The sequence below is a fragment of the Argopecten irradians genome, chromosome 10, assembly GCF_041381155.1.
Source record: "Argopecten irradians isolate NY chromosome 10, Ai_NY, whole genome shotgun sequence".
NCBI lineage: Eukaryota > Metazoa > Mollusca > Bivalvia > Pectinida > Pectinidae > Argopecten > Argopecten irradians.
Genome location: NC_091143.1, coordinates 19,281,243 through 19,305,979, shown reverse-complemented (window position 1 = coordinate 19,305,979; position 24,737 = coordinate 19,281,243). Strand labels below are relative to the sequence as shown.

At 38.1% G+C, this 24,737-nt stretch overlaps 1 protein-coding gene across 3 annotated transcripts in view; it reads left to right on the top strand.

Moving 5' to 3' along the window:
• Positions 1-24,737, top strand: part of LOC138333339 (probable E3 ubiquitin-protein ligase HERC1) — a 71,501-nt gene that overhangs the window by 33,834 nt on the left and 12,930 nt on the right. For all 3 annotated transcript variants that reach the window (XM_069281656.1, XM_069281657.1, XM_069281658.1), the window contains 33 exons: positions 252-551; positions 985-1,224; positions 2,114-2,417; positions 2,710-2,873; positions 3,269-3,432; positions 3,709-4,679; positions 5,072-5,273; positions 5,671-5,945; positions 6,291-6,489; positions 8,299-8,459; positions 8,952-9,178; positions 9,515-9,617; positions 9,956-10,204; positions 11,670-11,846; positions 12,421-12,595; positions 12,892-13,108; positions 13,468-13,666; positions 14,311-14,650; positions 15,108-15,310; positions 15,804-16,007; positions 16,364-16,485; positions 17,148-17,350; positions 17,762-17,867; positions 18,486-18,644; positions 19,052-19,150; positions 19,630-19,803; positions 20,234-20,369; positions 21,837-21,985; positions 22,378-22,569; positions 22,945-23,083; positions 23,389-23,570; positions 23,869-24,024; positions 24,458-24,683. In XM_069281656.1, the coding sequence (XP_069137757.1) occupies positions 252-551; positions 985-1,224; positions 2,114-2,417; positions 2,710-2,873; positions 3,269-3,432; positions 3,709-4,679; positions 5,072-5,273; positions 5,671-5,945; positions 6,291-6,489; positions 8,299-8,459; positions 8,952-9,178; positions 9,515-9,617; positions 9,956-10,204; positions 11,670-11,846; positions 12,421-12,595; positions 12,892-13,108; positions 13,468-13,666; positions 14,311-14,650; positions 15,108-15,310; positions 15,804-16,007; positions 16,364-16,485; positions 17,148-17,350; positions 17,762-17,867; positions 18,486-18,644; positions 19,052-19,150; positions 19,630-19,803; positions 20,234-20,369; positions 21,837-21,985; positions 22,378-22,569; positions 22,945-23,083; positions 23,389-23,570; positions 23,869-24,024; positions 24,458-24,683 (7,117 nt within the window). The remainder of the gene's footprint in view (positions 1-251; positions 552-984; positions 1,225-2,113; positions 2,418-2,709; positions 2,874-3,268; positions 3,433-3,708; positions 4,680-5,071; positions 5,274-5,670; positions 5,946-6,290; positions 6,490-8,298; positions 8,460-8,951; positions 9,179-9,514; positions 9,618-9,955; positions 10,205-11,669; positions 11,847-12,420; positions 12,596-12,891; positions 13,109-13,467; positions 13,667-14,310; positions 14,651-15,107; positions 15,311-15,803; positions 16,008-16,363; positions 16,486-17,147; positions 17,351-17,761; positions 17,868-18,485; positions 18,645-19,051; positions 19,151-19,629; positions 19,804-20,233; positions 20,370-21,836; positions 21,986-22,377; positions 22,570-22,944; positions 23,084-23,388; positions 23,571-23,868; positions 24,025-24,457; positions 24,684-24,737) is intronic.

Below are 24,737 nucleotides of genomic sequence, written 5' to 3'. Positions count from 1 at the left end.
ATAAATGTGTCCATTACACCTATTACAACTGTGGGATCTATATATATACTGAAACCATGAATATCTTTATTTATAAAATTAATTTAGTTATACAATGTGTGACTTTTCTTTATGAGCTGAAGGTATTGTAAAATAAAATTTGAAGATCGTATAAAATGCATTTCACAGCCTTTATCTCAATCTGTAGGATTTCCCTTTATAAGGTGAATCAAAATGTTTTAGAATATAATAGAAAAACTATTTATTTATAGATCATAGAGGATATATTTCACAGTCTTGCTCTCAACATGTGGGATATCCCACAGCGTAAGGCTCTCCAGCAAGCAAAACAGAGGAAGGACACCCTCCTACAGAAACTGACAGACTGTGAGAAAAACCTCCATGATCAGGGACTGGAGGAAGACAAGACTACGATACAGACTGCTAGCTTTGACACAGAGAAATGTCTCAACTGTACAGTAGAGAACGCTCAGACCCTGGTACACAGTGGGGCAGGCAAGGGGTATGGGCTTGGTGTGACCCCTATGACTTCTGGCTGTTACAAGTGGAAGGTAGGCATGGAGTCTGGTTACATTGAGACCAACAACATGGTGATGAGGTTAACAGTCACTTAAGTAAATACTTGAATGTATAAACTACGTTTGGCGTTATTATATTTATTACCTTATTTAAGGTGAAAGGTCAAATTTACATATTTCCAGTGAATCAATTCAAGGTTAAAGGCCAAAGGTCACACACAACCAGTGCCATTTTCATTTATATTGTCAGACTGGTTGGACCTAGTTTTTGTTAGTGAATTAATGAAACATCTGATGATTCTATGTTAATTTCAGACGAACCATGACAAAGCTCTGATTGGCCTGTATCAGGGATTTATACATGAGAAATAATAACGTTTAAAAACGTTAAACCTGTTGGTTTGCATAAACCAAAACATGCTAGTATATATATGTTTGCCCGTTCTCACTTGATTGTGTTACACAGGTACTGATCGTGAAGGAGTGTAAGAACAATGAAGGGACGTGTGTGGGAGTGTCTCGGTGGCCTGTTAGTGACTACACCCACAGGAATTCCTCAGACATGTGGCTGTACCGGGCCTATAGTGGAAATCTGTACCATGGTGGCGAGACGGCACAAACATTACCTCCCTTTACACAGGGCGACTACATCACAGTACTCCTCGACATGGATGCTCGTACACTCTCATTTGGAAAAAATGGAGAGGTAGGAACAAAATGTAACCTTAGAAAGTCAAAGAAGCATGATGATGATTCTTTTATTAATACATGTTTGAAGGGTGTTCAAATTTTATGAAGATTTAGATTTTATTCATTACCGTAAATTTGGATATTTTGGATGTGGTCATATTTTGGCTTATTTGGCGTTTGGCATGAAGGCACCAACATTTTATCACACCAAAATTTGGCTACGTAATTATTTGTTTATATATAACGATTTTAATATATTGTCATGCCATCTATTAGGTATGTCAACACGTACTCACAGGTAAATTACTCGATCACTTTACATAAACATACATTTAAGGTACATTCTGTCAATCGGAAAAATAACGCTTTCTGCGCAAACATGTACATATAATTACATGTCTGACTATAAATCCCTTTTATTGAAGACCAATATTTCAAAATTGTCTTTGTATCAATAAGGCTTCAAAACTAGTCACTAATCAGTTTTTCATGGTTGCGGGATCTTTATGTATAGACAAAGTAAATCTTCATAATTGTTTTCATTTATCAAATCAAGTTATCGTCCAAAAATTATCGTGATATTAGCAAACACCTAATTTAAATGCACCAAAATTTAACCACTTATTTAGATACAAAAACACCAAATTTTCCCGACACCAAAACATCGCAGTTTACTGTATGCATAACATTACAGTGTATTTATAGAAAGTGAATAAATGTAGAATTTCCCAATGTACATGTCAATCTTATACACAATACATGTTCATGAAACAATATTGTGAAAAGTTGACTTTCAATCTTTCTGGAAACCTTTTCATGGGAACACCAAGTACAGACAACAAAATTAACTTGGCAGTGTGATCTGATAGCTTGCCAGCATTAATGATGAGTGTAATCTTTTGCAGGATGTGAAGCTAGCGTTTGAGGACATAGAGGCATCCGAGCTGTACCCATGTGTAATGTTCTACAGTAACAACCCAACAGAGAAGGTAAAAATGACTGACATGCAGCTTTGTGAGAGCACGAGGGACCTGTTACCAGGGGACCCCTTATGTTCTCCAGAATCTGTCGTCATGATAGAGGCCAATCTGAAACTGCTGCGATCTCTACACCAAACGCCAGCATGGAATAGTCACATCAATAAGAAGATTCTTCAACAGCTCAGCATGGTGACCAAACTGGAGAAAACAGCACCTGATTCTGAAGATGGTAATTATACACCAGGAGATTTCTAGTTGTCTGTGGATAGGTGATCCAGCAGGGGCTAACATATTTGCCTTTCTCTAAAGCAGCCCGGGCTTATTCGCAGATCAAATGTGAAAAGAAGCAGGGTCACCTGCACAACCATTTGGTTTTCTCTGATTATTTTGATTTCTTTCTTCATCCACAAACCTGGTTATATATCGGCGAAATATGCTGGTCCTCTGAAATTTGGTTTACACATGTTACCACTGTATTATAGAAAAAATTTGTCAGATTTATTTTAATTTCCTCTTTTTAGGAGAGATTGACAAAGATAAATCAGAAAATGCAGATTTAGGTGAAGACATTGATGAAAAGAAAGAAGAGAAAACAGAGAAATGTGATGATGAAAATGGAAAATCTGGTGGGAATACGGTCCTTGATTTGAAAGACAAGGATACACTACAGTTACTGTGTCATGAGGTTAGTGATATTATTGATGATTGTATACCTTTTTATACTGATCATATAGAAAGTATTAATAATGATAATGCAATTAACTGTCGTACACACAAGTTTGAATCTCAAGTGAGGCTGCTGCCAGGTACTGACTGTAGGTTAAAGTTTTTCTCCAAGTACTCCAGCTTCCCTCCACTTTCTAGATCTAGCACATCATTTAATATCGCTGTCTGTTTATAGGACATTAAACAAATCAATCAAACTGATTGATCTTGTATACTCCAGTTCCCATATAGCTTCTGAAAAATATCTTCTTTAACACTGAAAAATAACATTCCATTTGACAATGCGTTTCTCTGAATATTCTCCTGTTAGTGCGAAACTTTTCAGCCTCTCATCATAGATATGTTTCAATCTAGGTCTGGCCAAGCCTTGTTTTGATTGGTGGTCTTGACCCTGGACTTAAGGTCGGAGGTCGCTGTATACATCAGACAACATTTAAGACTGGGATATTGATGGGTGTGGCTCGAGACGGAGCTAACGCTGCCAAGGTCCAGTGGGACGATGGCGATACTTCATCCAGGTTAGTTCACCTAATAGACTACTAATCAGGTTAACTTCCTTCTGATCTTTGATCCAATTGAGATGGGCCTATCACTTTCCTTACAAGATACATTCTTTTAGATATATATCTTATATGAATTATCGCTTTTAATTTATTTTTGACTGATAAGATATGTGTATCTTAAATATAATTCTGTTTTTGTTAGAAATGAAAAATATGGATAATGATATAAACATTGTTGATTCTATCCTTTATGGACAACATATATGATATTTTATCCTTCTATATCAACAGTGATGCCCTGCTGTCAAAGTTAGAAGCGAAGGAACCTCTTCCATTTGATGCTGAATGCCTAACGGGTATGACCACTAGCCATCTTGAAGCTCTGGTTAAATTATCATCTTTAATGGATGAAAAACCATCACTGTCGTCGGAACCCAAACCTTCCCCAACAGAACCGTCTACCAACAAAGAGGAGGCTGCCGTCAGCTTAAAGACTCAGCAGCTTCAACAGCAACAGAGTGTACTGGAGGAAACTAACGCTTTGATGAGAAAACTTGACGAGGACATCGCTCGAGTGTTAGAAATGGAGATGCAGCAGTTAGCAGAGTTAGACCACAATGCAGATAAACGCAAGGCTCCATTAGTTACTGCCGAAACATTTGACGATTCTTCGGCAAGTAACTGTACAGCTTCACCGCAGGTGTTGTCACCTCGGGACGACATTATACCAGAAACCAGAGAAACGTCGGATATGGAACCAGATATGGAGTCCTATATTTCAATTCCAGACTCATTACTGTCTAAAATTCCTCAAAGTTCTTGCCCATCCTCAGTCTCAGAAAAGCTCCACACTGAAAAACCTCAGAGAAGTAACTTTCAGAAAGTTCCATCTGTCAGTACTGATGTTACTGTATTAGATGAATTACACACAATCAAAACATCTTATGTACAGGTCACAGCCCTGAAGGCTTTACACACTATCCTACTTAATAACAAATATATAGAGATGCTTCTGGTGCCCAAGTCAGATCTGTTGTCAGATAGAAATAAGGCACTAGTTGACGGGACTGTGATTCGCAGGGATGAAGATTTCAAGGTGACCCTAAGGTCGTTCATGAAGAGGATGGTTCAGTTAGCTCTGAGCCAGTCAGGACTGTTGAGGGTTTTCTCTGTGTTAGAACTAGAACGAGCTCATGCTGTTCTCTACAAGATTATCACTACATCCAAAGCAGAGGAAGATATCTGTATTTCAGAAGTCAAAGGTGAGAACGCTGTTATTGATTGAATGCTGCACTACCTTAACATTGTAGTTGAGATACTGACTCAGACAATGCATTGCATTGTTGAATGAGATATGTAAATATTATGTATTTCTTTCATTTGAATTGGTATGAGAATGTGATGATTTTTTTTATTATTTTTTTTTTATAGACAAAGTACTGAAAATGTAGCATTGGCTGTACACAACAACGGAAAATTGTAATATTCACAATGACATTGTTTTAATATCGCATTTGTGCTAATTTTGTACATGATCTTGAGAATGACTTGTTTACTATACTCCCACCTTGGGGACATTTTTTGTTAAGATTACAAATATAACTAGTGCCTTTGCGATGTTTCCTTATGATCTTGTACATAATCCTGTTAACAGAAAAATATGACTCAATGACAAAAGAAAGAGAGAAAAACTTCAGTGCTAAGAAAAAGCCCCAGGAATTATGTGACATGATTGGTTCAAACCAAGCACCATCCTCGACCCAGTTACCCAATATAACCCCTGAGGAACCGTCCAATCAGGACGAAGATCAGGAAAACTTTCAGCAGACATCAATTCTACAATATGTTAGAAGAGGGTAACACTAATATTGCTAACTCTTATTATCATAAAGTCATTTTTGTTGCAGGAAAGATTATTGTATTCCAAAATATTGAAGACGATCATACTTGTTGCCCAATTTCTTTTCACTGAATTTGAAATTTGTATAAAGTGATGTTCAGCTATCATATGGCTTTAGTGTAGTACATTTAGTTACGTATTTTATTTAATAATACAATCATTTGAAATTCAAGAAACCGAATAATTTTTTTTTAAATCGCCCTAATTTAGAAAAATATCATTATCATAGGACCTTAATTCAAACTGTGTTGGACATCATTATTGGATAATTTTACTTTTTCAACAATCTCAAGTGACAATCAATACACTAGAAAGTAGTAGATCTTAATTAGATAAACAAATGGCTTTTGTAGGTCAGATGGTCCACACAGTTCATTCTCACGACACCTGTTTAGTCGTCGCGCACGAAGGGAACGTTCTCAGTCCACAACAGCCTCGCGCTACTCACTGGTGCGTGTTCCTCCTGCTGCCCCACCCCTCAGGCCGTCTCCACCTCCACCCCAGAGGAAGCCTCCACACCTTCCCATCAGGACGAGGTCACCATCCCCTCCACCACCTCGCATCGCTATGTCTCTGTTGGAGATGGGCTTCTCACTCAATGCTATCAAGAGAGCACTAACAGAAACATGTAAGAATAATCAATGTTTGGATCTTACCATAAGATAGTTTGTGGTTTAGTACATATTGGTGCAAATTTTTGACATGGCAGACTTTTTGTCTTAACAGACAAGAAAATATGGAATAATGCTGACATCAATGTCTTACACTTACAGACAGAAAGATTAAGAATAAAGATTCGAAATCATGGGACATGATTATAGAGCAATCTATTGTTGGTTGCATTGATGAAAATTTAAATATAGGAAAAACTTCATCCATGACTTTCTTGAAATTTGAATACAGGTAAGAATTATTTTGTATATTCTTAACTTGAGTTTAATTCTTTCACATTGATTGAACAATTGAATTCTAGGCGTAAACAGAAATGAAGTATCTGCCCATGGTATAAACACCCTGGCCATGTGGATGTTGGAACATCCTCTTGATGTACAGGAGCCTGAGGAACCGGCCTCTAAAGTGGCTCGAGAATCTCTACCTGGACAGGAGACTTCGACCAGTAATATCATCAGTGAATCCCAGCCAACAGAGGATGACGTGAGGGATCCTTACAGGTATAGATAACGGGGTTTTGTCCCCATACCTTTGTCTTGAGACATTGTTAGCTATCAAGTATCTAGAACCTATAACATTTTTTGCCCCTTGAAGAGTTTAGAAAGAAGGAAAGCAGGTCTTTAAATGCTGCTGTACATTTCTATATGTCACAAGCTGTAGTCACTTTGACTAAACACTAAAATGTAGAAATAAGGAATACCACAGCCTCCCAAAATACCAACTCTGCACACCTGCCTACAATTGAAATTAAAGTAATTTCGAGAGAAGGCTAATATAGGCATTGCCTGTTGCACAATCCCAATTGTAATCATACAAAAAAATATTAAGAAATGGAAAAAGAAAAATAAGTAATGGGAACATATAGATCTCAATAGTTATTATTATGTATTCATAATAAATGGGGCCGCAGTGGTCAAGTAGTTTAAGATATCCATCTGGGTTTCGAGTTCAAAACCTATTTTGGGCAGTTGCCAAATACTGACCGCTGGTTTGTGGTTTTCTTTTGGACTACGGCTTTTCACCACTAAAAGACCTAGCACATTCTTAGATAACCCTGGCAGTAATTAGAATGTTAAACTAATGAAACCAAAACCAACATATTACAACTCCTCAGTTGAATGACAAGTTACCTACTTAACATAGTTTGGTCTTTAAACACCTTTATGTCTTTTCAGTATGTTATTACCTAGCCCTTTATGCCTTTTTAGTATGTTATTACCTAGCCAGGGGCGTAGGAAGCGGGGGGGCAGGGGGGGCAACTGCCCCCCCCCCCCCCCCCCTCCCCAGGACGGGGGGGCAAACATGTCTTTTTGCCCCCCCATTTTCGCCGACTGAAATTTTGTAAAAATGCTTATTTGAAAGAAAAAAGGGTCCTCCTACACATTTTTCGTACTTCATTTTAGAAAATTTTCCGCTGCGCGGCGCATTTCCTAAAACGTTCAAGCACATAATGTCAAACCTTAAATAGTAAAAATTCAATACACACGAACTAGACTAAAAATGTCCATCAAGGGATTCTATGCACTATTTTAAAAAATGTCTCTTAAAAGATCAATTTGTTTATATGTCTTAGCGAGACAATTAATTCATTTTCTTATGTTACACAACAATGTGCCGATGGTGTGAAGCCGGTATATTCCGATCGAGTAGGTTGCATAATGTTATGACGACACAATTATCATTTCTAAATGCAGGTAGCTTTAAATCGAAAAATTACCATGTTAAGAACGCTTTATAATCATTAAAATACATTGTAAAACTCATCTCAGCCATTCTAAATCGTAATTTTTTCTCGGGGGAGACCCCCGGACCCCCCAACACCAAATTCTCGCGCCCTTGGGCGCTCGCAAATTCATCAAAATGCATCGTAAAACTCATCTAAGCCATTCTAAACCGTGATTTTTTCTCCGGGGGAGACCCCCGGACCCCCCCCCCCCCCAACACCAAAATCTCGCCCTTTCGGGCGCTCGCAAAATCATCAAAATACATTGTAAAACTCATCTCAGCCATTCTAAAATACAATATTTTTTCCCGGGGGTCACCCCAGACCCCTAAAACACCAAAATCTCGCGCCTTTGACGCTCACACGCTAATTTGGCCAATTTTCGTATTCGTTAATTTCCTTTTAGCGTCCCCGCTGGCTATAAATATATGAAAAATTAACATAAAGCATATTTTACGTTGGGGGGGGGGGGTGTTACAAAATATTGAGGACCTTTGCCCCCCCGTTACGTTTCATCTTCCTACGCCACTGCTAGCCCTTTATGCCTTTTCAGTATGTTGTTACCTAGCCCTTTATGCCTTTTCAGTATGTTGTTACCTAGACGAATCTCCTTAGAGGACTTATTGAATGAGTCTAGTGATGATTCAAACGAGGAGCCAGACACTCGTCGTTCCCGGTACATCAGAAGTCCACGTCCAATCTCTCGCACACGTCATGTAGACATCAGGAGCTTTCTATCTAATACAGGTACTCTTTATCATTTACAGTTTAACAGATTTGATTTACAGTTTTACTGAACATGAATTTTCCACTTGTTTAGTGTGATATACAAGTTTTTGATATTGAGTACCAGCTAATATATTTATGATTTATTAATAAAAATGTATTCTCTAAACCAACTTATTTTTACAGTGACTTGATTTTGCATTCGTCCCAACTTCATCGGGTTATGAAATAAATGTTGTTTGTAAACTGATGACAGGAACCACTTCCCTCGATGAAGTTAAGAAATAGTGACATCAATGCCCATTGTTTAAGTGTACCTATGGTTGACACTTTTTTATGTAATAATTTAATTTAATGCATTTTAAAGTAAGTTTGTTTATGGTAGCAGGTTTGCAGCTATTTATGCTACATAAACCATTTAAAAATTTCTCTATACAATAGAACTCAATTTATTAAAGATCTGGATTACATGCATAAAATTTTAAATCCTTTCTTAAAATTTCATAATTACAGCTAATGATCGCGAGTTAGAGCGTTCAGAATCTTTACAAATTGGAGGTGAGGGAAACAGAGCGACAGACTTGTATGAGAGAATGTCTGAGAACCACGGACTAAGTGACACATTTGATGCCCTGTGTAGTGATATTAGTAATATGACTGACGACTTGTACAATCTGGAAAATATTGATGACCTTTTCCCAACACAGGCGGAGTCGACATGGGATCTCATGAATGCAATAGTAAGTACACTTATAATGGTGACTTATTCATCTTGCTCTTTGAAATTTCTTTTCTATCTCTTCTACAGGTCCTTGAACCAATAGCAAATAAAGTATTCTTCTGGAATCTTCTGATAATATGTAATTTTGTATAATAGGGAAAATGATAAAAAGCTGTTCCTGTCAATGACATTGGAGTCTTTTTCTTTGGGGATCTTTTAAGCTATGGCAAATAAAAGATAGCAACCAATTAGTAGCTCTTAAATTCAAAATTCACATTCTAATATTATCAAATGATCGAATACCATATTCTTATATGTATCATGAAATACTGGAATACCATTTTGATAATAACAGAGAATGGAGTTTGAGGCAGACCCTACTGTGGTGTGTGAACTCTGTCAGCAGGAAAGTGATAACATCCTGGGACACTTACTGCTGGCTCATCCTGGCTGTGGAAGTGAGTAATGTTTTATTATGTCAAAGTTAGTGTTGTGTTGATGGTCAACCATCCAGTGAAATCATGCACATAGTTATATATTATCATATTAATGATGGTATTGACCACAGCTTGTTCTCCGGCTTATACATGTACAAAAACTGAATAAATCATTCAAAAAAGGCCTACACCACTTATGTTCCGTTGTAACTTATAATCCAGAAAAAGGTATTTATTATAGTATTGTGGTAGGATTTTTGTATGTACAGACATACATACATGTCGTGAATTTCTGTTGGACCTTAATACAAATTTATTTTGTACTGTAATAATTGCAGTATACATTTGTAATTTCACAGGGACCTCATGTAACAGTGTGTACAATAGTAATGGTGTATTTGGTGTAAATGTGTGGCCGGCTGTTTGTGGTACGGTCTATAATCCCTGCTACGCCATGTGTAGTCAATGTCGAGACAGACAAAGGGAGCTTCATGGCGTCAGGGGAGGTAACTCTGACCAGGACCGGACAGATGAGCATGATGAGGCTGTAGGCAGCTCTACCCAGAAAGCACCAGATCTTCTCAATGCTGTAGACTACACAGCTTTAGGTAGGCTATTTATCACTTGTATTTGTATCATATGAAGAATCTAAAGACTAAATGAGTAGAACCTCGTTAACTCATTTACTGTAACTAGAATGTGCCAGTTAATTCAAGTATTTTATTGAGCCCGACTAAACTTTTCATTATAAACTTGAATACAAATACTCCGATAACTTAAAGAGTTACCATGGTCCCACAGACTTATAATTAGCGAGACTTAAAGAGTTACCATGGTCCCACAGACTTATAATTAGCGAGACTTAAAGAGTTACCATGGTGCCAGTTAATTCAAGTATTTTATTGAGCCCGACTAAACTTTTCATTATAAACTTGAATACAAATACTCCGATAACTTAAAGATTTACCATGGTCCCACAGACTTATAATTAGCGAGACTTACAGAATTACCAAGATCCCACCGACTTATAATTAGTGAGACTTACAGAATTACCAAGATCCCACCGACTTATAATTAGTGAGACTTACAGAATTACCATGGTCCCACTGACTTATAATTAGAAAGACTTAAAGAGTTACCATGGTCCCACCAACTTATATTTAGCGAGACTTACAGAATTACCAAGATCCCACCGACTTATATTTAGCGAGACTAACAGAATTACCATGGTCCCACAGACTTATAATTAGCGAGACTTACAGAATTACCATGGTCCCACCAACTTATATTTAGCGAGACTTACAGAATTACCAAGATCCCACCGACTTATATTTAGCGAGACTAACAGAATTACCATGGTCCCACAGACTTATAATTAGCGAGACTTAAAGAGTTACCATGGTCCCACAGACTTATAATTAGCAAGACTTACAGAATTACCAAGATCCCACCAACTTAAATTTAGCGAGACTAACAGAATTACCATGGTCCCACAGACTTATAATTAGCAAGACTTACAGAATTACCATGGTCCCACCGACTTATAATTAGCGAGACTTACAGAATTACCATGGTCCCACAGACTTATAATTAGCAAGACTTACAGAATTACCATGGTCCCACCGACTTATAATTAGCGAGACTTACAGAATTACCATGGTCCCACCGACTTATAATTAGCGAGACTTACAGAATTACCATGGTCCCACCGACTTATAATTAGCGAGACTTACAGAATTACCATGGTCCCACTGACTTATAATTAGCAAGACTTACAGAATTACCATGGTCCCACAGACTTATAATTAGCGAGACTTACAGAATTACCATGGTCCCACCGACTTATAATTAACAAGACTTACAGAATTACCATGGTCCCACCAACTTATAATTAGCGAGACTTACAGAATTACCATGGTCCCACCAACTTATAATTAGCGAGACTTACAGAATTACCATGGTCCCACCAACTTAAATAATGAGGCTTGAATGCAATTATCTATTTCTTTGATATTTCATCATTTTATTTATAAGGCTTTCAAATATGGTGACACTATTTTATCATGCTGACAGAACAAGAGCTACAGATGGGGTGCCAAGGGGGAACTCTTCTAGATGAGACAGACAATTTGTTACCAAAGCTAGGTATCACAGACTGGAAACCCTGCCCTGACCCCCTCAAATTCACTGACATGGATCCCTTGGGGTCTAAGCTGGTACAGGCTGCAGCCAACACTGGTGCTTCTGTGTGTATGTATTCAATCTTAAAATCAGGATTACAAATCATTTTTAGATTGCTACAGTAACTTATATTATCTTCAGCTTGTGGTGAAAAAATAAATTGTTTTTCACTCACTCATTAAATATATAGATTAACTTGGAGAAGGTGGAAATACTTGACTTGATAAAATCCTAATTAATTTTTAAAATTGCCCTTAAAGATGCTCACCGCCGACAGAGCATAAATGATATTCATCATTTGAAAAATAATTGGTGTTTAATCGTGTATATATCTGCTTAATAAATACAAAAAATAATATAAAATGATTTATTTCGCCTTTGGCGCATGCGCAATAAAATTAGAAGCTCAAACTTTTCAATGGTGGTAATGATGTAAAGTAAGTAACTTTTGTAACTGAGGAAAAAAACTAAATCGTCTGCTCCTGTTTTTGATAGTGAAAAAATACCGTTTGTCAGCGGTGGAGCATCTTTAAAGGATTTGAATTGATGGTAAAAGTATAAATAGTAAAAATGGTGAAAGAGTTTTGCACAACTGCCTGAGCATGAATCATATTACTAAACTTGAACCCTATCATTGTAACAGGGAGCTTGCCTCAAAAGTCTCGCCCAGACAGTAAGTACCGCACACTAGGAGAACAGGCTACCAACCTGAAGACACCACGTGACCGACAGATCGCCCTCCAGAGGATCACCTCGACCATGCAGGTGATGCTGGCACGGAGTATTGTGATGAAAGCTCTGTCTGTTCTGGCCAGTAGGTGAGTGGCATGAAATTGTGACAATATTACAACTGATTACTTTTATCTTCCTCAAACCATCATCATTATGCCAGGGGTTATTATCACTGCCATTATACTCACCTAGTTTTTTTCTTTTAAAATGCCTTCATTTTCACTATGACATAGTTCTGGGGTGGATATAATGAGTGATAGTAACCCCTGGAATAAAATGAATGCCTGAAAACAGCTAAGAGAACTATTGCTATGATGCCAGTTTCATCCTCTAGTTTGTCTGCAGCCCTTGAGTACATTGGTCTGTCTGATATTTGTTTCAGTGATTCGTCCTGTAGCTTACCTGCAGCCCTCGAGTACATTGGTCTGTCTGATATCATGGTGATTGTGCAGCTAATGTGTCTGTGTGCCTCTGGTAAGATCAGCAGTCCTAAGTCGGCCAGGACCCAGGACAGTTTACAACACCTCACCAAGGCTCTCGGCTCTCTGGTACACAACAACCAAGTCTCAATGAAACAGCTAGTCAAACTGTGTACACAGGTGAGAACAGTCTCGGATTGTAAGGTTAACGAGTGTACAAATGTCTTCATGTGTTTCATAACAAAGTTAAAGTATACATGCATCATGATATGTTATTAAGAATTCATAATATGAAAAAAAAATATGATGCATTTGATAGAATCTATTTAACATATCCTGTTCAGTTAAAATGAAACACATTTTAATTTATAGGATATCATGGAAACTTTATAGGCACCTTACTTGTAGGTTAAAGCTTTTTCAAAAGATTTCTTTTGTTTAATCTAAAACTTACAATATGGACATTTTCCTGCAATCAGAAATGTCAACATCAAGGATATGTGTTGTGTGCTGTGAATGTGAATTGTATATATTTGTAGGAATTGCTGTATGCCTCTATGGGGAAATGCAGTGGACATCGTAGCAGTGCGGGTGTGGTTCGAATGAAGATCCCAGGGACGTCCAAACTAGCTCCGTTTGAACCTTCCATGTTTACTGTGACACAAGCTCTTGTATCACTTCTAACTCGGAATGGATGGAACCACAAGATGTCTGACATGATGTCAACCACACACAAATGTAATTATTTAACCATTCAGATCAAAGGATGTGGGAAGATAATGAAAGTAACGTCATTTGAGTATGATTTGTCCTAGCTTCTGATGATTTTGATGTGATTACGGATGGACTGTATGACATCACAATCACTGTAAGGTGGATCTAACTGTACTCTGTAAACATAATTTTCTGTCTTAAAACATATTGATAAGGATGTCCATTTTCATTTTGAGGTCTATGTTTGTTCCTCTGAGTATAAGTATGAAAAAAAACCTTTGTTTCTTAGAAGTGCCATGGTTAGTCCCAAGCCAGTCTTAATAGAGGAAAAGGGCTATAGACTCCAGTTGAGGTTAACCTAAATCTTAACTTTAAACAACCTTACCAGCCTTAGTTATATAGTAGGATTAATGTTGCAGTTACCAGCTTTAGAAATAAGTATTAGCAAATCACAAAATTAAGCATGATCTGCGTCATGGGGTATGAGTTAAATCATCATATTGAAAAGACTTTACACACCCCAAACGACTGAGCAATTGGACATAGATTTGTCAAATTGCTTGTAATAAATTTAAATAAACATTGTAGGTATCAAGTAAGATCACTTGTTAGATATGAAGTCACTATTTATATATCCTAGGATGTTTATATATTGTATTTCATTGTAGTCCCTAGACCAGCTAGTGACCATACTGATTCCCCAACCCACCTAGACAGCCCCGGGGTAGTGCCCCCACCCCCAGAGGATGAGGGTATCCACCCACTACAGTTAATAAATGCCCTGGCTGGTTGTGTGTTGTCCACTAAGCTACCACCGTCACACAAGGAGTGGGCGGTCAAACAGCTGCTCCAGTCTCTGTCATCACACAGCGATACCACATCCCGACCTGTCAATCAAGTTGACCTTGGAGGTGATCTTCCCCACTGTCCGGTGTCCAAGCTCGAGGGACACCAGAACAGACTAGCTATATGTAAATGGAGCCAAAAGAAGTCAATGCTTGCTACCAGGTAAGATGTATACACTTTTTAAACATTGTGATATTCAGAGATGGTCGGTCTATTGGGGACAATACATTACTGTAACGTATGTAATATACGTAGGTCAAAGGTTTTACGATTTTATCTAAAAAGAAGAAAATTTAATGAAGGTTAATTAAGGTTTTTTGTGATTTGGCCTTCAGAGTATATTTGATTCAACCATTGGTCAATATTTTGTGAATCAAATTTCCACAATCTTAGCAAATGTCGCGCCATAGCGTGAAAATATCCTACAAAACTAGCTGGCTCTGATGGTATTAAAACTGAATACTTCATACTACATATACTATGATATTTTAATGAGCTTTAAAAATGAGACACATGAGTGTTTACAATTAGAATTTTAATGATGTTACCTTTTAAGAGGAAGATATAATGTATATTATTCAATATTCATTTACATAAATTTGTATTTTACCTTGGTCAGTGGCTATGATGGAACTTTACGTATTTGGAGCCTACCTAACAAGACCCATCAGTTCCTACAGCAGACTTGTGTGTTTAACCGCGGTGAGGATCTCTCGGGGGAAGACTTAGACGGTCATCTGTTAGGCAACGTGTGCTGGAGTGCTAATGGTCGCCTAATTGCAGGGTCAATGGACAATCTCATAAACGTCTGGGGAACTGGAGGTAGGTCATCTGGATATTAGATGGGAAACATACACTTCATTGAGAATATTAAAGTTGTAAGCTTTCGATCAACAAGATAATCTTGCCTCAACTTCAATTAACCAATGGTATAAGTTTTAAAAAAACTTTATAATACTCTGTTTTTAAAGTTAGAATTAATTTGTGTATCATCCAATTTTCATTTAAGATCATATCAAAGGATGGTCAATACTTTATTTCCTAAAACTATTATAAACTTTATTTATTTTATTTCGATTTTGAGACAATGTATATTATTGAATCACTTTTGATCGCCTGAAAGTAAATGCATGAGGGGTCTTAGAGTGGGAGTTCCCAAAGAAAACCCTAAGGATCTGGTAGGTAACCCTTACCTTTCCACGTCTGTGCTGGAGATTGGTCCCTGGTTGGTTAGATGAAAGTTGAGTACCTTAACCACTACACCACTGATCACCCTTCACAGATGAACTGTACCTTCCATCTTGTTTGTACCCAGGTTCCAAGGGTATCCTGGATGTCCAATGCCACTGGGTGTCGGCTCTGACCTGGCCCACCAACAGAAGTATGATCGGCGGCTGTCTAGGCATGACTGTTGATATTTTACTGGTGGGTAGACTTGATGGGTCCTTGGCTGCAATAGAGATTCTGGGAGGCTCAAGCTTCAACCGTAAAGAGCTGGAACACTGCAGGCGCAAATCAGGTAAACTGTAATTAATACTGAATAATTATGTAAAAATTATAAATTATTGAGCTTGCTTGCATGATCTAAAAAATATTTTCTATCCATGGACAGGGTGATAATATAAGACTCTTTCATATGTAGATATGGATATTCTACCCGAGGGTCACAAAATGTTGTAGAAAATAGTAATTTTGTTGACGCTGTGACGTCACGAGCCTTTATTGCATGGGTAGCCATACAATACAGCTTCAGGCGACATGAGTGTATTGCCCTGGACCGGCCAGTATTACACATGTAGGTATGAGAGAAAATTATGTTTGCACCTACCAGTAATCTGTGTGTTAGAGCCTTGACACTTAAATTTACTTTTGTAGCGGTGACTATGCTGGCATGGTACGATGAAGATAGAAACTTTGCTGCAGCCTACAGTGACGGAGTGGTTATCATTGCTAACCGCTCCGACTTTGAAAGTCCAGTGTCAGCAGAGGCACATCAGGTAGGATTGATTCACCATGTGGGAGCTTTCTATATAGACAGATCTTATTCAGAAACAGAAACTATACGTCTTTCTATATAGACGGATCTTATTCAGAAACATGTTTGATTCTGGATATTGAAAGTCAATGGTGCTATTTCCTCAGAGATACAAGACGGTCTCAGGCTTCGTGAAGAGATTTGCTTATAAATTAGTCTATATTTACCCCCAGATGGTTATAGGCAGGTAAAAACATATCGCCATCTTGGATTTTGAAAGATATCGTTTGTTCTTTTGTTGTTGTACAGGAAGAATCTCTTAATATTAATGATAAATGCACACAACCTGTTATGTGCTCATTTGATTATGAGTATGGTCTATTTAAACAATGCAGTTTACTTTGACTGTAAGGCTCCGATCATAATGTTTTTTTTACATCTTTAATTCAAGAAAATAAAAAATTAACCCGCTTTAAATTGCTGATTACTTACATAACAGGGGGACCTGTATGTCGCTATATCTCTTCTATTTCCTCTAAGTTGGTTTCATAAAAAAAAAACATAGAATATCAAATAATTTATAAGGAGTTAGTTTTGCATTCCTGTAAATCAATTTTATAGTTATTCTGCATATGAGTGAATATCAAGAAGTTTATACACTAATTATTGAACATTTTTGTGTAGAACTCTATCAATGGTCTTTCCTGGGACCCAACGGGACACTTGCTGCTGACATGTGCAGAGAAGGACAACTGCCTAAAGGTGTGGCGGCCTGGGAGGGAAGGATTGTCTCTGATTTACCTCCTACCTGACTCTGACCCGGTGTGTTCAGCCTTATGGTGCAGCGTCCCAGGCAAAGGCGAGACAAAGCACCTGTTGTTAGCAAGGTAATGCAGCCACTATGGGATAAATTTCACCATACAAGTTTTAAAGGACATTTCATACATACTTTAGTTTGAATGAATGATATTCATCATGGATCTGCTAGTAAGTGAGGTTAGGGATAGGGGTGAGTCTGAGAGTAAGGGGGGTCATCAATGTTAGCAGTCTTTCCATCCTTATCCAATTTAATACAACAAATCTGCTGTTGTTGTAAAATATAAACGGAGTGCCCGTAGAAAACCCACGTGATCGGGCAGGTGACCCCTAACCTTTTCACGTCCGTGCCGGGGATCGAACCCCGGCCGGCTATGTGAAGGGCGAGCAGCTTAACCACTACACCACTCGACCACCTATCACTGTTGTTGTCACCCAATAGGATCTGTTATAAATGTGTAGATGCCTTTTTCCTGTTGTAGTGGTAACGAGTGTGGGAAGGTAACCATGTGGACAGTGCCACAGATCCAGTCTACCAGTCAGACACAAATCACACCTTTTGGTATCAGGAGGGAGACTGTGTACGAGGTAAGTCAAGTGTCCTCACATATTAGGGGTACGGACAAAAGCCACCCCCCCACCTCCCATCCCCACCCCCTTTTGTCCTATACTCACATATTAGATGTGTCAATCTTATTGATATCGTAAGAATTCTTTTAACTTTGTTTGTTTGACCTTTAAGGCCCATTAACAACTAAGGTCATCTAGGGCCAAACTCCATTAGTATCAATGATCCAGACAGAATATAAACAATGATTGCATGTAAAAGATCAGGATAAAACAATTTTTAACAATAACACTTTTGTTATGTATTGGGTGATTATGAGGTCATAATCAATATATGATGTTGCATTCTGACAGAAGAGTCATACTGTTACTATCAAGTTGGATTTCCACTGTCTTCTCATGACTATATACAATGTACTAAAGACTAAAGTCTTCTATTCGTATCATTTGACATCTGCCAGGATTGAGTAAATAAGACAGGATTTCAGATGACTATGTGTATGTTCAATTTTAATGTTAAAAACTGAATAAAGATTACAAATAAAAAGAAAAATAATATCATAGAATAAAAACAACTGGCAGATTACTCTTTCATCTGGTTTGTTGGCCTCAAAGCTCGATTTCTATGACTATCCACAGAACCAGGACATGGAATGTATGGATGAAGTAAGGAGTCTAAAACCTGTGAGGACTTTACATGGACACATGACCTCTGTTACCTCTATGACTTTCAGTCCTGACGGACTGATGCTGGCCTCAGGGTGTACAAGGGGATGGGTCAATATCTGGAGCCTCTCGGTAAGTCGTTGTACTGGGAATAGGATTGTTAATATGGAATCAGAGAGTATAAAAAGTTCATAGTAAGAATGTGAAGAATAAAAATTGACAAAATAATCAACTTTATGTTGTTTGTATGCACATTCAGATTTTCTCATTGGTTGAGTTTGATTTTCATATCTCATTAGGAAAAAATCTGAATGGTGCAAAATCGTGACATTGTCTTATGAACATGGTTATTGCATATTGATTTAAATAGAATCTTACAAAAAAATATTGATGTAATTTTTATTGATTTCATAAAGCTTCAAAAAATACTAATTAATAAGTATCCCACATACATGTAACAGAATCATACAGTTTGCTTACAAATATTTGTTCTACCAGAATGAGCTAACTGATTGATATATATATTTTATCTTTTGTAGGATGGATGTTTACTCCAGACCCACATTGAGAATGGCATGGTTAATGATCTGTGTTGGTACGCTGACTATGGACTTGCTGTTTGCTTCAACAGAATCAAGGTCAGTTTATATGATAATTGTTAATAATAAAATCAGATCTAAATGTTGATTACTGCTAAATACCGTTTTTACATATAGTATGGTTATCTCCCATCGGGAAGGTATCAATTCAATTGTGACATCACTTTGTGTAGTTTTTAGCTCAACTAGCCCAAAGGGCTGTTGAGCTTATGTCATGGCCTGGTGTTCGTCTCTCGTCCATCTGTCAATATTTTCTTTAAATGGCTACCAGTCCTAAAGTTCTGCATGGAATGTAACCAAATGTGGCCAGAAACATTCTTTGGAAAGGACTTTGGAAAGGAGAACAGAGTTTGTATAAATTTTGGCTTTGACCCCAGGGGTGAGGCCCAATACAGGAAATAGAGGTACATGTATGTTTGTTAATCTTTTAAATCGCTACTAGTCATAGAGTTCTGCATAGATTTTGATTTTCTTAATAATAAAGAGCAGAACTGAACTAAAACTTTTGTTTTTGACAGGATGTGGTGATACTACATTACACGGCTGAGCTCCATCAGAAGTCGCGCTGTGTGGCCATGGCCAGGAAGAAACTCAAACAGCAAGGCATTGTGGGATTAAACCAGGCTCCCTGTCTACAGAGCCTCCTACAACAAATCCCCACCATGTTACAGGACCAGTATCTATATGAAAAGGTGATATAAGAACCTCAGCTCATAGCTGTTCTATTCTGCCATGTCATAAGGCCATATTGTTATTGGTAAATACCTGACTGTAAACCATTGTTCTAAGTCTAAAAGGATAATAACAAACCTGTGGGGACCAACAAAATATCTTGGTTATAAACATAATTTGTTATACTCATATCACAAACATCAATACCTTGTTTTGGAATGGAAAATACTATGTTATAACCATGAATTTGTTGTAAGCATGTTTGTTATAAATATGTTTTACTGTAGATTGTTTTAAAGTAAAGTGGGACTGTGACACGTATATGAAATATAATTATTTTTTACAAAAAATACCAATATATATGTTCTCAGTACACTTAAAATAAAAGGCTGAGATCCTTTTATCAACAATTATCCATCTTGTCTAATCCGTTGTTTTTGTTTGTTTCAGCCGATTGTGGTGTCTGGCCAGCAGCTGGTACACAGCCCATACCTACAGTGTCTGGCAACTCTGGGGGTGGGGCTATCTATAGAGTATGTACTGTGTCACACCCACACACTGTTACACCACCAGCACAGCTCAGAAGGTAAGATAACATGTCTGTCTATCCTGGGGGTGGGGCTGTCTATAGAGTATGAACTGTGTCACACCCACACACTGTTACACCACCAACACAGCTCAGAAGGTAAGATAACATGTCTGTCTATCCTGGGGGTGGGGCTGTCTATAGAGTATGAACTGTGTCACACCCACACACTGTTACACCACCAACACAGCTCAGAAGGTAAGATAACATGTCTGTCTACCCTGGGGGTGGGGCTGTCTATAGAGTATGTACTGTGTCACATCCACACACTGTTACATCACCAACACAGCTCAGAAGGTAAGATAGCATGTCTGTCTACCCTGGGGGTGGGACTGTCTATAGAGTATGTACTGTGTCACACCCACACACTGTTACATCACCAACACAGCTCAGAAGGTAAGATAGCATGTCTGTCTACCCTGGGGGTGGGGCTATCTATAGAGTATGTACTGTGTCACACCCACACACTGTTACACCACCAACACAGCTCAGAAGGTAAGATAACATGTCTGTCTACCCTGGATGTGGGGCTATCTATAGAGTATGTACTGTGTCACACCCACACACTGTTACACCACCAACACAGCTCAGAAGGTAAGATAGCATGGCTGTCTACCCTGGGGGTGGGGCTGTCTATAGAGTATGAACTGTGTCACACCCACACACTGTTACATCACCAACACAGCTCAGATGGTAAGATAACATGTCTGTCTACCCTGGGGGTGGGGCTATCTATAGAGTATGAACTGTGTCACACCCACACACTGTTACATCACCAACACAGCTCAGAAGGTAAGATAACATGTCTGTCTACCCTGGGGGTGGGGGCTATCTATAGAGTATGTACTGTGTCACACCCACACACTGTTACACCACCAACACAGCTCAGAAGGTAAGATAACATGTCTGTCTACCCTGGGGGTGGGGCTATCTATAGAGTATGTACTGTGTCACACCCACACACTGTTACATCACCAACACAGCTCAGAAGGTAAGATAACATGTCTGTCTACCCTGGGGGTGGGGGCTGTCTATAGAGTATGTACTGTGTCACACCCACACACTGTTACATCACCAACACAGCTCAGATGGTAAGACAACATGTCTGACTAAAATACCTTCTGTGTTAGCTTCAATTTTATTTAATGTGATAAAATGTCTTATAGCTGATTATTTTTACATTTCTAAGTAAAAACAAGAAAATTAAGTTTTATTGGTTTTACTCTATCCATTAATCAATGTTTCATGGATCAAATTTTGGAGATGAAAAAAGAAAATATCAATTTTAGATAATTTCTCCATTAATTTTCTGTTTGACATAGGCATGGGACCCTAGTCCTCATAGAGAAATCCCTTAACAGACGCAATCAACCATGGTCCTCAGGTGTCGGACCACATGGTAACGTCACCACATAGTGACACTATAATAAGTAAGATTATAAATGATTAATGATGATTTGTTTCCAGACCAGGATCTGCTAGTACCAGAATGGCAGTGGCTCCTGTCTTTCTCTGCAGCCATTAAATCTGCTGACGCCCTTACCCGCCGTACACAGTTCCCAGACTCCTTTAAAATCCTCAATAAGGATACCAGGAATGGAGGATGTGTTCCCATGGTAACTCATTTATATCAAATTAAGTATATCTACCAATACTACAAAACAGGACATTGGAAACCTTTGTCATTAATTAATATTTTTCATTGATATTTAATTTACAGTAAACTCATTATGTAATCTTGCTTTATCCTACACCTACCCAAGTAAATAGAGGGGTCTTACAATGATGTAGATTTTCTTTGCAGAATCGTTTGGTTTATACTTTTGAGAATCTTCTTTCTCTACTACAATGTATGTTACTAGTAATATTGTTTTTCTGCAACAATATGTTGTGTGTGGCTGATTGATCATTATGTTTATCAATAAATAAATCTTTGATGAAATTTGAGATCCCTGTACTAAAGAAATAATATTTATGTGAAGATTAAAAATCCCATACTTAATTACAGGACAACAGTTGCTGGGACTTAAACATGGACACACAGATCATGTTGTGGGCACTACAGCGTCCCGAGGACTGGCAGCTAGGGGGAAAGTGTGAGGTGTTCCTGTGGGGCAGTGGGCGTCATGGACAGATCTGTGAGGGCGGCAGGGCATCTTTTGTACCCTCTAAGGTGTCCTCATTCTCGTGTGCACAGAAGGTAGATTTTATCAGAAATTAGCATCTTTATTTGTGAAAGGATAAAGTTTGGTATGGTTCAGACACCTATATTAGTGGTATGAAAAAAAAAGAGTTGGCTAATCAGAAAGCCAGATTTAGTATGAAAACAAATAAAAATTAATGATATATGATTTAACAAAACAGACATCTGAACAGATCATACAGAACAGTCCACTGTCATTGCCATTATTGTCAAGGAAGTCAAGATTCCCTGTAAGGGCATATTGCCCACTAAGGAAAATACACTGCATCTTAACAAAAATTGGATTAAAATTTTGTAATTTTGCATGTTTTGTACTGAGAGTAAGTGTTCAAAAGATCAGTAAAAAGACTAATCAGCTAATTTGTTTTCCAGGTGGTATGTGGACAGAACTGTACATTTGTTATCCAGAACAATGGTACTGTGTTAGCCTGTGGGGAGGGTAGTTATGGCCGCCTAGGTCAGGGGAACTCTGACGATCATCACACCCTAACTGCTATCTCCTCACTCCAGGGTAACTAAGATTTTTGGATAATGCTGGGAAGATTTTTGGAGACATTTTGTATGCCTCCCATATGCAGTGGGTGGCATATAATAGTGTTATCAATGTCAGCCCCGCACCATCTTGTATATGGAGGCAGACATTTCTAGTTTTAGGAATCTAAGGGAACAAAGGGTTGAACCAAATTATGGGCTTCAATTCCTTATAATAAGTAGAATTACAGATGAATTTATTGCAAGCCTGCCAGGTATTTATCTTACGCAGATTTTACTACACTGAATACTACTTTGAAGACAGAATATTTCTTCCTTTACCAGGGTTTGTAGTGATACAATTGGCCACCTCAGTGGGATCAGATGGGCACAGCCTGGCTCTTACAGAGAGTGGAGAAGTGTTTAGCTGGGGCGACGGTGACTATGGCAAACTGGGGCATGGGAACAGTGATCGGCAGAGACGTCCACGACAGATAGAGGCCCTTCAGAGGGAGGAAATTGTGCAGGTAAGGGCAGACAGACATTAAATATGGAGGAAATTGTACAGGTAAAGTACATCAATAGAAATTGCAGAAGAAGCAAATTGCCTCAAAAATTATATATAATGCATGCTTTCTGACAAATTTTTTATAAAGAAGATGTAATTAGTTTCAGACATTCATAGTCATTCTTTCCAACGTAAGTTAAAACAGTTTAATCAAGGAGATAACGACTGAAAGCTGTTGTGTTGTACAAGATATTATTGTATAAAATTTGAATATGATATATATATATGATTAATACATACTACACTTTGTTTTGTAGCTTTCCTGTGGGTTTAAACACAGTGCTGTTGTGTCAGCGGATGGGAAGCTGTTTTGTTTTGGTAATGGAGAGTATGGACGTCTAGGACTCGGTAACATTGTCAACAAGAAGATCCCTCACCGAGTCACAGCACTGGATGGTTACCAGATTGGATTTGTAAGTTAAAATGTCTCTCAAAAAGAGTATTGTTTTCCATACAGAATTGTATTGAATGCATATTATTGATTTCAAATAAAATTATGATGGAAGATGAAATACTGAATGTGCCAACACATGCTCACTTGGCTTATTGAAAAAGTAGATACTGCTTAGCGCAGAATCAATATTTCTTGGTTTTCTATACAGAGTGTATTCGTGCAGGTTAAATTTCAGTTTCCCAATTCCTAACATTCTTTGAACTAATGTTTAAGATATGTTAATGAATTTCTGAATATTAAGCTGGTGTTTAGAATTTTCAGATTTCAGTGGAAACCCAAAAATAAGAAAATAACCCACCTGCGATATATAACAGCTTATACTGTATGTTATGAAAGTTATTTTGTCTCTACTTCCCAGTTCATTAAGATGAAATGTGTGTTGTATGGTACAGGTAGCCTGTGGGTTAAACCATACCCTATGTGTGTCAGTGGACGGTGCCAATGTCTGGGCCTTTGGCGACGGAGATTATGGTAAACTTGGTCTGGGGAACACAACGGGTAAACATCTACCGACCAAGATCGAGGCTCTACAGGGTCAGACCATTAAAAAGGTGGCGTGTGGAGCGCAGTTCTCTGTGGCTCTGTCTAAAGATGGCCGTGTGTTTACCTGGGGACAAGGTAAAAAATGTTTACCAATGTATAGAACCAGTCAATATAGCTGGATTTTACCAT